Below are 12223 nucleotides of genomic sequence, written 5' to 3'. Positions count from 1 at the left end.
TCTCCTCTCTGCTTAAAGCTAAGCAGACATCAGCACTACCAGCTGTGGAGCGGAGCTACCCACTCCAGGGTCTGCTCTCTGCTGAGAGGTGAACACTCTATGGGATGACCAGCCTGCAGAGAGAAGCTACCCACTGTGGGTTTCCTCTGAGCTGTTCTATAGCTCAGTAAAGCTCCTCTTCACCTTGCTCACCCTCCCCTTGTCTGCATACCTCATTCTTCCTGGTCATGGGACAAGAATTCAGGACCTCCCTAATGGCAGGGCTGAAAGAGCTACAACACAAACAGGGCCAAAACACGCCCCTTGCTCGCCACATTACAGGTGACAAGGAGAGAGGAGAGGAAGAGAGAAGAGCTGCAGCCCTTCAGGGAGCCCAGACCCAGGAGTTCCCAGAACCAGGGGTATGCCACCCTCTTTGGGGTTCAGTGGTTCCTGGCATCTCCAAGCTTCCAGGTACTGGTGCAGGCCATGGAAGCTGCTTGTAGTATGTGTAATCCAGCCGTAGCTTCACAGGGAACCAGCGCCCGTGCTAGAGCCTGGAGCTGCTGCCTGCCCCACCACAGCCAGCATCCCTGCCTGTGCCTGGTGGCCAGACCCCACACATGCTCACTGACACACCCCTCACCACTGCACTCACTGACATACCCCTCACTACTCTGCTCACTCTTGGCAGGCATGGGATGCAGGCCAGTAGTGTAAGTCGAGCACAATCTGCCAAGTCGAGTAGGCCTAGTGGGCCCAAGCAAAAGTTGGGCAGAGGCACCCTTGGCCACAGAGATTTCCGGCTGGTAAAGTGATACCCCAAGAATCTTGTGATAGTGTTAGTCTAAACCCAACTGAGGCATTGTTCCACTTTATAACTTTCATTTAAATGCCTATCATTGCTTCTATTTCTTCCATTCTTATTTTGTATTTAAGACAAATACAATACAGAAGATGTATAATTTCAAAATCAATTAAAAACTGGACTGGATATTAGCACAGATTATGTCAATCAGACCATTTCTAAAAGGGTAGCAGCTAATGAACAGTTAAAAATGCAGGAAAGGAATGGAATGTAACAAACGCTGCCAAGGATGTGGATAAAGTAGAAGCATCCTACATTGCTGCTGGGAATGTCAAATAGTGCAGCATTGTGGGAGACCATGGGCTGTTCCTCAAAAAGCTAAACAGAGAATCACCACATGGCCTGGCAATTCCACTCCTTGGCCTGAAAACAAGCATTCATGCAGATAACTCTTACACCAACATTCACTCCAGCATTACCCACAATAGCAGCAATAATCCAAGTGTCTATTAACAGATGAATGAATAAACAAAATGTGGTGTATCCGTATAATGGAATATTATTCGGCCGTAAAAAAGAATGAAAGCATGACACATGGTACAACCTGGATTAACCCAGAAGACATATGTTAAGTGAAATAAGCCAGAAAGAAAACGACAAACATTGTGCCTAGAAATTGGCACCTAGAAATGTATATGAGGCACCTAGAAATTGGCAAATAAGACAGAAAGTAGAACTTTCTGTTAAAAGCGGGGGAAATAGAGAGTTATTGTTTAAGGGGTACAGAGTTTCTGTCTGGAATAATGAAAAAGTTCTAGATGGTGGTGGTGGTTGCAAACCAATGTGAATATACTTAACGCCAAAGAAGCATACACTTGAAAATAGTGAAAAAGGAATATTTTATGTTATATATGTTTTATCACACAAAATGACAACATTCCAAAAATAATTTATCTTCAGCCAAAAAAAAAAAGAAATGTAAGAAAGAAAGAGAATACTAATTAACACCTTTTGACAAGGTTTTCCCTGTCAAAATCACTAAGCAAAGCCAGCACAATATATGAACAGCAGAGTGTGCACTGCTCTTTGATGGCATACCAGAAGTCATGGAGGAGTTCCGGCTAAAGTAAATGGTTCTGATTAGTACTTCACTTCAAAAAAATACAAAAATAAGGAAGCTGTATCCTTAAAATATATATATATGTATGTGTATGTATGTGTGTGTGTGTGTGTGTGTGTGTGTGTGTGTGTATCTATATATATGTTGAACTGCTGGACCTAGAGATAGGTAACTCCATCTCCTTTCCCCACCTTGGGTAAGAGCCTGCCTGATTCTTGGTTTGCAATTTAGGTCAGTATCTTACCCTGAATGTCTGCTCCATTTTCTCCCTGTGGGAAACCTGATCCAGAGTGCCATCTGTCTGACTCCTTTTCAGACCTGTTGTGATATCAGGGACGTTGCTGAAATCTGCACGAAAAATGACAAAAACGTACATGAGTTTGGTCATTTGCAGAGAATAATAACGCCTGGTTTAAAGGCTCAGATGGAGAAAGGAAAGAAGAAAACAACCTAGGAGGCAGTACAGAGCAGTCCTGAATAACACTGAGGTTACAATTATGCACACAGATGGTCTTCTGAAACAGATCTAGACTCTTGCTAATTGAAAAGGCAACATCTGCCTGCTTTGGTCAAAAGAGACCAATCAAAATAATGACTTAAATGCCTTGTCACTCTTCTCATTGTTGTGTAAACTATACTTCCCTAAGCTCTGGTCTTGAGTAATTTATTTGGACCTACAATCAAACAGCAACAATTTTGTTGGTATTTCCCTATTTTTGGCTAAGGGAAGGCAAAATTTCCAGGGAATCTTGGAAACCAATGACGAAATATTATACTTATTACAATCTACAACTTGCTCATTTACTAGCATGTTTCTTTGGCTGGCATCAACCACAATTGCATCCTAACTTAAAGGTCCAAGAAGATCAGTAAACCGTTATTAACTTCCAGAGTAAAGGCTAAGAAATAATATGGGCCAGGTGTGGTGGCTCATGCCTGGAATCTCAGCCCTGCGGGAGGCCAAGGTGGGAGAATCACTTAAGACCAGGAGTTCGAGACCAACCTGGGCAACATAGTGAGACCTTGTCTTTACAAGAAATTAAAAAAAGAAAAAATCAGGCACAGTGGTATGCAGCTATAATCCTAGTTACTTGGAGGGCTGAGGCAGGAGGATTGCTTGAGCCCAGGAGTTCAAGGCTGCAGTGAGCAGTAATCATGCCACTGCACTCCAGTCTGGATGACAGAATGAGACCCTATCAAGAAAGGAAAGAAAACGAAAGAGGATGGGAAGGAAGGAGAGGGAAGAGGTAGGGAAGGGAGGGGAGGGGGCAATAATTAAAATATAAAAATAATAAAAATAAAAATTTTAAATGTAAGTAAATTAAAAACTAAAACATTAAAAATTTTAAATAAATAATATGAAATAAGTAGAACACATAGTTTTCCAGCTTACAACTGGAAGCACAAATCCCATCCTCAGCACTCTTCTCCAATAGAGACAGAAAGACCAGCCTCTATGAAAACATAACACAAGTTTTCATTGTAATTCTTGTATTTGATAGAATGTCCCCTCAACTAGGTGAAACCAGATGATTTCTGATCCCATTCAGGTCCAAGAACTCAATCTGAGCTGATCTAGGCCCAAGAGGCTTGGATAGACTTGCAAACAAAGAAACTGCCCAGCATGATGGAGGCAGGGAAGATGGTTTCCAGAAAACCTTTAGAAGGTAGGGGAACCCGTGGAGGTTGGCACAGCTGAGACAGAAGAATGCCAGCAGCAGTTTCATGCTGATATTACCAACCACTACACAGGCACTCACATCTAAGATAGGGAAAGGCCTCCGGAAAACATATAATGATCTACAGAATTCTGCAGCTCTAATTTTTTTCTTCCATTTCCCCTTCCAACACCCTAATCTCATCCAGATAAGGACTAGACAGATAATCTCAGTCATACCTCACTGCTGTTGGTTGCAAAGTTAGCCCAGGGAAGGCAGTGCTGACCCGAAAGGCATGAGGCTCCCTGGGGAAATTTTGAGTAGCAATGACAAGTAAGGATACTTGGGCCTGCCTCCCCTAGTCCCCTAATGCCACAACACAGAGGCAGTCCCCTCACCAACAAGCTGACTGCATGGGAATTAAGACGAGACCCTCAACCCCAAGTGACCCACCGCTGTCTTCTAAGACTGCCCCCTTTCTCTGATGTGTATACCTTGGCTTAAGGGAGACCAATTTAGGTAAGTCACAAAAGAACAGCAGCCCTCACTCCTATTGCATCCAGCCTAAGTGCATCTCTCCGTTCCTGCACTCAACACATACTTCTTGAGTAGCAGCTGTTTTCCAGGCACTGTGTGAGCAGCTGGGGATGCAAAAATGAGTGAAATGCTCTCACGGGCTGCTTCTAGCCTGGGGAGAGGCAGTTGGTGAGGGAGGGGCGGACGGAGAGATGAGTGCAACCAAGTATCACAGATACTATGAGGGAAGTCCACAGGCTGCTGAGTGGGGACACTCAGGAAGCAAGTCAATTCTCCCTGGGCCCTTAAAACACTTCAAAGGAAAGCAGACACGTGAGCAAAGGCTTTATGTCGGCGGAGTATCTATTTGACTTTCAAGCTGAAGATGACAAGGCAGGGTGGGCAGCAGGGAGAGGGGATTCCGGGACCGGAAGCAGCCTGAGTAAAGGTGAATGTTAGGAGGAGCCAGGCACCATCGGGGAACTTGCCGAGTGTGGCTGCACAGAATGGGGCAGAGATGGAAGACTGTCCTCGATGGACGAATGGATGGAGGACAAGAAAGTCATAGTGACATCACAAGTACAAGGTGTAAGGACCAGAAGATCACAGAAGAGAGCAACAGAAAAAAGTAAGGGATGGTTGAGCATTTGAGGAGGTAGATTCCATGGGTCCCCTCTTTGTCATTTATTAGATATAAGAAAATACAGAAAAAAAGGCATCGAGGAAGACTGGTTTCTACATTCTAGGTGACTGGGTAGATGGGAAATGCGACAAGGGGAGAACTGGCGATAACAAGCTTAGCTTCCGCGGCGCTGAGTCTGAGACATGTGCGGGCCATGCAGTGGGAGATTTTCAGTGGTCGGGAGTCCAGAGTCTAAAGCTCAGAAAGGTCTTCACAGAGACATGGATTTGGAAGTCATCAGACTATCTCTCCATAGCAGTGAAGCCAAGGGAATGGAGGACATCAAGAGGACTGAGGAGAGAACCATAGAAACATCAGTGCACAAGGGTGCGGGAGAGGGTGACCCTCAAGAGAGGTACCTTTCTTTTTATGGAGAAGTAAGCAAGAAGTATAAGGCCATCAAAAAAGAGTCATGTCACGGAAGCCACACAATGTAAAAGTGCACTACCTAAGTTACAGAATCAAATTTGCACTAGTGCTGCCTTTACCTTGAAAATAAGGAGCCCTGGTATTTCCCAAGAGTTACATCAAGTACAGGAAATAGGACACACGATCCACATGCACATTCATGGATGACAGGGATTTCACAGTCCCTACTGCACATCAGGCATGTACTAAGTACCAGGGATACAAAGATGAACAAGACCTTGAGTCCCACGAAGAACTCAGCTGTGGCAAAATAAGGAGCTTTGGAGCCTGAGGTGCCAGATGGATGCTGGTGAAAATAGCATGGCTGATGTCAAAAGCGGGTGCCGAGTGAATCCTGAGTCATCTGAGTCAAACTCTTCACAAGATTTTGGAACTTAAACACTGAAAACTCCCCGAACCACTGTTCGCCTCTTATAAAGGAGACCAAGAGGTACTCATTCACTTAGCGAGAAAGAGACTCGTTTCAGGTAAGCATGAGAAATGGGCCAACACGTACCTGGTAAGAGAATATTGACCCTTCCCGTCAGAACCCTGCTCACTCCAGGATAAAGGCTTAGCTTTGAATCAGTGAGGCTCCCTTGGGCCCCCTAGAACGTTGGGTGCCATCAGGTTCTGAGGCACAGGCTTGGACAGGATGGCCCAAAGGAACCAGCTCCCACTGAGGCTGGCCCTGGAGATCTGAGAAGAGAAGGCAGCTGTGGGCAGTTCCTGAGATCCGCCAAGACAGGAAATCTCAGAGGTGTTCTACTGCTCAAGTTTCCCCCAGGTGGAATGTATCTGGGCATACACAGAGTCCCTGCGGTCACCAGCAGTGTGCCAGCACCGTCCTGGACGTGACAGAGCACAGGACAGTCCGAGCTGGACAGTGTTCACAGCTGCCATCCCCAGCTCTGGGAGCCTCCACTTTTACCAGGACCTGTATCCCCATAAAAGGAGGGTGCCCTTAGTGTTCTTTAGAGAAGAGACATGAGATAAAAGTACATTCTGGAAGAATAGAAGACTGGCTTTAAAAAGAGTGGAGGCTGGTAAAATCCGAATGCTTATTTACAAAGCTGTTTGAAACAGGCATCCTGTCCTGGGTGCCAAATGCCTATACATAGCCCCCTTATATTCTGCCCACGTCCTGAGCACCAGCTGCTAAAGGGAGTAAATATATCCTGCCCCTCCCAGGCAAAAATCTGGCTTCCCACCTGGGAGAGCCTCATCAGGACATATACAGTGCAACATGTTTTAGGGGCTGTTTGTCCCTATCAGAGAGTAATAAGCACTTGCTTCCTGCCCGCCCTGCACTCAGCATTGTACAGTACAGATGTTCAGACATGCTCCAGAAAAAGCCTCTGGCCAATCTGACTGCAAATCATGAAAAAAACAAATTATAAATTCAAGTCAAGAGTTATCTATTTGTATCTGGTTAATACACCATTTTGTCATTCTCATCACATTCCTCATGGAAATTAACCGTTTGGGGCAGAGATCTAACAATTTGAAAAAATCTAACATTTAGCACAGCCAACAAAAGCTTCTACTTAGCGGAAGAGCTTCTACTTAGCAGTTGAGCCGGCAGAACTGCAACGTCCCAAGTTACAGTCTGGCCCCCTCAATTTGGATCTGTCATTTAATTTATTTATCCCCTAATTCCCGTGGGTGCCAGACACTGTGCATCCATTGAGTACAAGGTGCCATGACCAGAGCAGTCACGAGACCAGGCTCAGCCATCTTTCTCCTTTAATCAACCGCTGTGGGCTGGGTGCCATGGCTCACACCTGTAATCGCAGCACTTTAGGAGGTTAAGGGGGGGCAGACCACGAGGTCAGGAGATCGAGACCATCCTGGCTAACATGGTGAAACCCCGTCTCTACTAAAAATACAAAAAATTAGCCAGACATGGTGGCGGGCGCCTATAGTCCCAGCTACCTAGGAGGCTGAGGCAGGAGAATCACTTGAACCCGGGAGGCAGAGGTTGCAGTGAGCCGAGATCACACCACTGCACTCCAGCCTGGGCAACAGAGCGAGATTCCATCTCAAAACAAACAAACAAACAAACAAAAAACGATGCTGTGGACAAGGATGACACTCCAGGCAAGCTACCATGGAAAATGCCTGCCTCCCTGCTCTTCTGCACAGCCTATAGCTCCTTACAGACAACTGGGGAACATATGTGGCTTTAGGTTTGAGACACCTGGTCATTCAGCTTCCTCCTGAACTGTGTGTGCATCAGTAACCTGGCCCATTAGCACCACGGTCAGCCAAGTCACTGGCAACCCCAGATCCTTTTACAACGAAAGGGCAAAATTTGTTCAAGGAACATCCTGGGTACCAACTTAAAAACAGAAATATCAGAAAATGTTGAAGTTAAGGTTGCCTCACCCACACAGCTCGTAATCTGAATTCAAAATGTACAGTTACATCATTTCCCAATCCAACCTAGCACAGTTAATATGCAAATGTGTGGGTTTTGCCATTTCTTTTTCCTGTTGCCCAGAAAGCACCAATAGATCTAGGTGCTCACTGTGATAGGCTCAAGGGGGAATTCTTTGGAAAGGGGCAGCAATCAGAAGCTTGGGTGAAGGCCTGGCATGCGTGATGGTGTCCCTGCCAGCACCCCACCTGCAGCTTAATCCTAAGGAAGCCTGACTCTCCTCAGGCAGCTACGTATGGTTCATCTGGCTGCTGCCATCCCATAACTCCAGTCTTGCCGGCAGCCTCCTCCCTACTCAACCAGGCAGCAAGAGACTAGGCAACAAAGTTCTCTGTAGTCCCTGGACACCCAGGTGGCCACCAGCAGACCCTGGAGACATCAGGCAGCGCCTGATCTTAAGGACAGGTAGGGAAGAGTTCCCCTGCCTTTCCAGCAGCCAGGATGGGGCCTCCTGAAGACAGACAACTGGTTCCTAGAAAAAGTGATCTAAGAACCACTCCACCCCAAAGTCTGAGAGTACCTCCTCAGTTCTCAGGAACAGCAATGAAAGAGAAATTAAATTAAAAAGCTCAACATGGTATTAATCTGTAGCCAAAAGCAAGAAATGCAAAGTGACAAGAGAGTATCTGTTTTCTCTTCTTAGGTACAAGATGACTTTTTTTTCTAGAAATTAATAATGGTAGTTGCTATGGTTTGAATGTGTTCCCCAGAATTCACGTGTTGGAAGCTTAATCCTCAATGCAGCAGTGTTGGGAGGTAGACTTAGTGGGAGGTGTTGAGGTCATGAGGGCTCTACCCATGACTCATGAATATTAATGCCATGATAAAAAGGGCTCTCAGCAGTGGCTCTGTTCTCTTCCGATGTTTACTCTTCCACCTTCAGCCATGTGAGGATGCAGCAGTGTTAAAGGTGCCATCTTGACCTAATGGCACCTTGATACTGGACTTCCCGGCCTCTAGGACTACGAGCCCATAAATTTGTTTCAAAATTACCCAGTGTGTGGTATTCTTTACAGTAGCGCAAATGAACTAAGACAGCAGTCACGGCATCGGAAAAAGCCGTGCTTCAATATGCGGACTAAGGATTCATTTGAAATAGACTAAAAATATCGGGCATGAGAATGAAAACTGTTTTTCAAATATGTTTTTCATGCTTCAAAGCATATATTATAGTACACTGATTTTTAATACTGTCATCTCCAAAGGGTCCTTTTTATATTAATCATTCTTAATATAATCTACCTGCATACATAGTTTCTTCAAAAGCAATATACTACCCTAAAAATAACACAAAAAGAAAAATAAATGGAAAGTAATTTATAATTAAAAACCATGTGTTTGAATACTTTGTTTGAATCATACTCCGTATGTAAATGGCAGCAGAACCTCTCCAGAAGCCGTGAGGAAGCTGTCAGCCACTGGCTCTACAGGCTTTGTCCCAAGCTTCACCACAGACCAATGCAGAGTGTGCCTTAGTGGTATGACCATCAGTGACATGATTTTCCAAAATGGCAAAACTCTTGGCAAAGTTCTGAGCAAAACAAAGGATGTACTTCCCTTTTTTATTGGGTTGCCATCTTCCCAGAAAATCCAAGTACCCTATAGCTGTGGGGAAAAAATAATTTGCATTTCTTTGTAAAATGGAGGTAATTCCTAGCTCAGATAATTATATGCATGTTTTTTTCACCTCCACTAAGGTCCAATTGAACAACGTGCAATATATGGGATTAACTTGATCACTGTAGGATGTCCAGCAACCATGTCCCCAACTACCAAATGTCACCATCCCTGGAATCATTATGATAACCAAAAACAGAATCACAAACTTCCAAAATGTCAGCACCACCACCTCTGAGAACTCCCTCTGCCCCTCCCCGTGGCCAGGACCTCAACTTTACTTCTAGGAAAATCAAGTGGCATCAGAGGACACAAAATGCACCCAACCCATAGCATTTTGCACCCTCTGAGTATTAGCCTCCTTCACTTCCCAAAGAAAGATAAAATATACTCACTAAAGCAATTAAAAATATAGCAGCCAGATAACGATGAAGTGTATTTCAGTGGGACTCTCATCTCAGGCTCAAAAAATGTTTTTAGTTGATTAAATCGTTAATCCTTAGAAACCCCTTCTGATGTGAAAACTATAGAAGAATAATTTTCTAAGAAGACTGAAAAAAATCTAAAAAAAATGTCAAAGTAGTTACAAGTGAATAATAAATGGTTTAATTAAGTTTTCAACTACATAATCCATTGTGGCATTAGAGTTACACGTCTCTGACATTTAATACTTACATTCTACTATCTACTCATATCCAGATAAAATAATGTACTTTGTTTGAATTATGCTATTAATCTATTTGATTTACTCAGTTTCTCTATTCAGTTTCTCAGAATTTATCCTATACAATTCCATAAACGAAACAGTTGTAGAGAATCAAAGAATTTTAGATCAGAAAAGAAACTCTGAAATTACCCCATTCAATTCCTTCATTTTATGTATCTTTTGTTTTTTAAAAAAGTACAAATGCAATTTTAAGAAAGGATTAAAATTTTGGTAAATCAAAGCTGCCAGCTGAGGCTTAATAGCATTATGTAAATAGAAAATTAAGACTTTTTTTCAGTTCTCCAAGCCTCACCCACTATTACAAAACTCTGCATTAATGCTCACAGCCAGTTATCTCAGTACAAAGAGCACATTGAACATTTGCAAAGAACATCTTTGCGAATCTCTCCTTTTATTTTATTTTATTTTATTTTATTTTTCTTTGAGACAGAGCCTTGCTCTGTTGCCCAGGCTGGAGTGCAGTGGTGCAAACTCAGCTCACTGCAACCTCTGCTTCCCAGGTGTGATTCTCGCGTCTCAGCCTCCCCGGGAGCTGGGACTATGGGTACACACCACTATACTCGGCTAATTTTTTTTTTTTTTTTTTTACAGACTTTTAGTAGAGACAGAGTTGGCCATATTGACCAGGATGGTCTCAAACTCCTGACCTCAAGTGATCCACACACCTCAGCCTCCCAAAGTGCTGGGATTACAGATGTGAGCCACCGCACCCAGCCACAATCTCTCCTTTTAAATTTAACTCTGTGGCCAGTGGGGTGATTCATGCCTATAATCCCAGAACTCTGGGAGGCCAAGGCAGGAGGATTGCTTGTGGTCAGTAGTTCAAGACCAGCCCGGGCAACATGGAAAGACTCCACCTCTATTTTTAAAAAAAAGTTATCCAGTATGGTGTTGCACACCTGTAGTCCCCAGCCACTCAGGAGGCTGAGGCAGGAGAATCAACAGGAGGTAGAGGCTGCAGTGGCTTGTGATTGTGTCATTGCACTCCAGCCTAGGCGACAGAGTGAGACCTTGCTTTTAAGACAATTTCTTCTAAATAAGTAAATTTAAATTTGTAAACTTTATATAGCAATGTATATTTTTAAGTAACACAGATAGTCCTAAATTTTACTCATACTTTTACTTTAAAGTGCAGTGGTTTGTGACATCTTTCATTAATGACATCAGCTGTACTGTGCCATCCAGGCAAATATTTCTGATCATCAGTCAGTGAAAGAGAATGAAAACAAAGCATTTAAATAAAATAATAGAAATAACTGAGAGAAAAAAAAAATAACTCTTGAGTGACCACATTCAAAGGTGAGTCAGGTCCCAAACTGCACCATTAACAAAGAGATCACCATTTATTATTACCTACTCTTAATATAGATAAAATCAGTCTTCTTTTCTGACCATATCTGGGGCTTTGCATTTTTTTATCGTTATGACTCGTGGCAGGGAAATTCAAAGCAGCAATTTGAATGTTATTAAGCTTGCAAAGAAATAAATTCTATTATAGCATAAATACTGTGCTAGAAAGATAAATATTTCATAAATCTTCCAAGTCCATTTAACCTGAGGTCACATTCCAATTGGTGATGTTTTTGACAATGCAAGCTAACACCAGCAACAGAGAGTGGTAAAGTAAATGCTGGTGGTAAATGTTTCTTAATAGCAGGCTGCCAGGATCTGATTCAATTGTCTTGTGATAAATGTCCTTACAGTGGGAAAGAATACTTAAAGGAACAGGAACATGGCAGATGTTCTCACAGTAGAAAGGTGCTGCCACAGCCACCTCCACACTGACGGCAACACTCCTGAGAACAATGAAAAAGAGTGTTTAGATGTACCCACATCCTCCTTTGCCAAGTAGGCTACGGCAGTGACTGAGGCAGCATGCTTAACCCAAAGAAAGAAGGTGCAGTGCCTCCCATGGGGTTTTATCAGAGCCCCAACGAAAAATACACTGTCAATGATGAGAGAAATCTTCAACCAAGGTTTTGGTACTGCAAGGAAACAGACACCCACTAGCACTGGTAGGACACCCAAAAGCCACACTCACTTACCTTCAGAGGCATGTAACAGACAATACTGTATTTCAAACACTCAAAGAATTTTAACAAAGTTGAATTTCAGTTCAAAGCCCTTAGGAACTACTTAGCTGGAGCTCTATTTAAAGAGTATGAGAAGAAACCTAGAAAAAAGTACACATGAGATTCTATTAGAGAAAGTTGCTACGGAAAAAAGAAAATTTGAGGAAACTTTTCAGTAAGTGCATGGTTCTCTTGG

The 12223-nt window shown here is 43.4% G+C and overlaps 1 protein-coding gene across 1 annotated transcript in view; it reads right to left on the bottom strand.

Annotated features, from left to right (window-relative positions):
* Nucleotides 1-12223, bottom strand: part of TIAM2 (T-cell lymphoma invasion and metastasis 2) — a 569840-nt gene that overhangs the window by 45933 nt on the left and 511684 nt on the right. The window contains 1 exon segment of the mRNA XM_011952751.1: nt 2152-2255. Within this exon segment, the coding sequence (XP_011808141.1) occupies nt 2152-2255 (104 nt within the window).

The sequence above is a fragment of the Colobus angolensis genome, unplaced genomic scaffold (genome assembly GCF_000951035.1).
Source record: "Colobus angolensis palliatus isolate OR3802 unplaced genomic scaffold, Cang.pa_1.0 Scaffold35, whole genome shotgun sequence".
Lineage (NCBI taxonomy): Eukaryota > Metazoa > Chordata > Mammalia > Primates > Cercopithecidae > Colobus > Colobus angolensis.
This window is presented reverse-complemented; position numbering and strand designations above follow the sequence as displayed.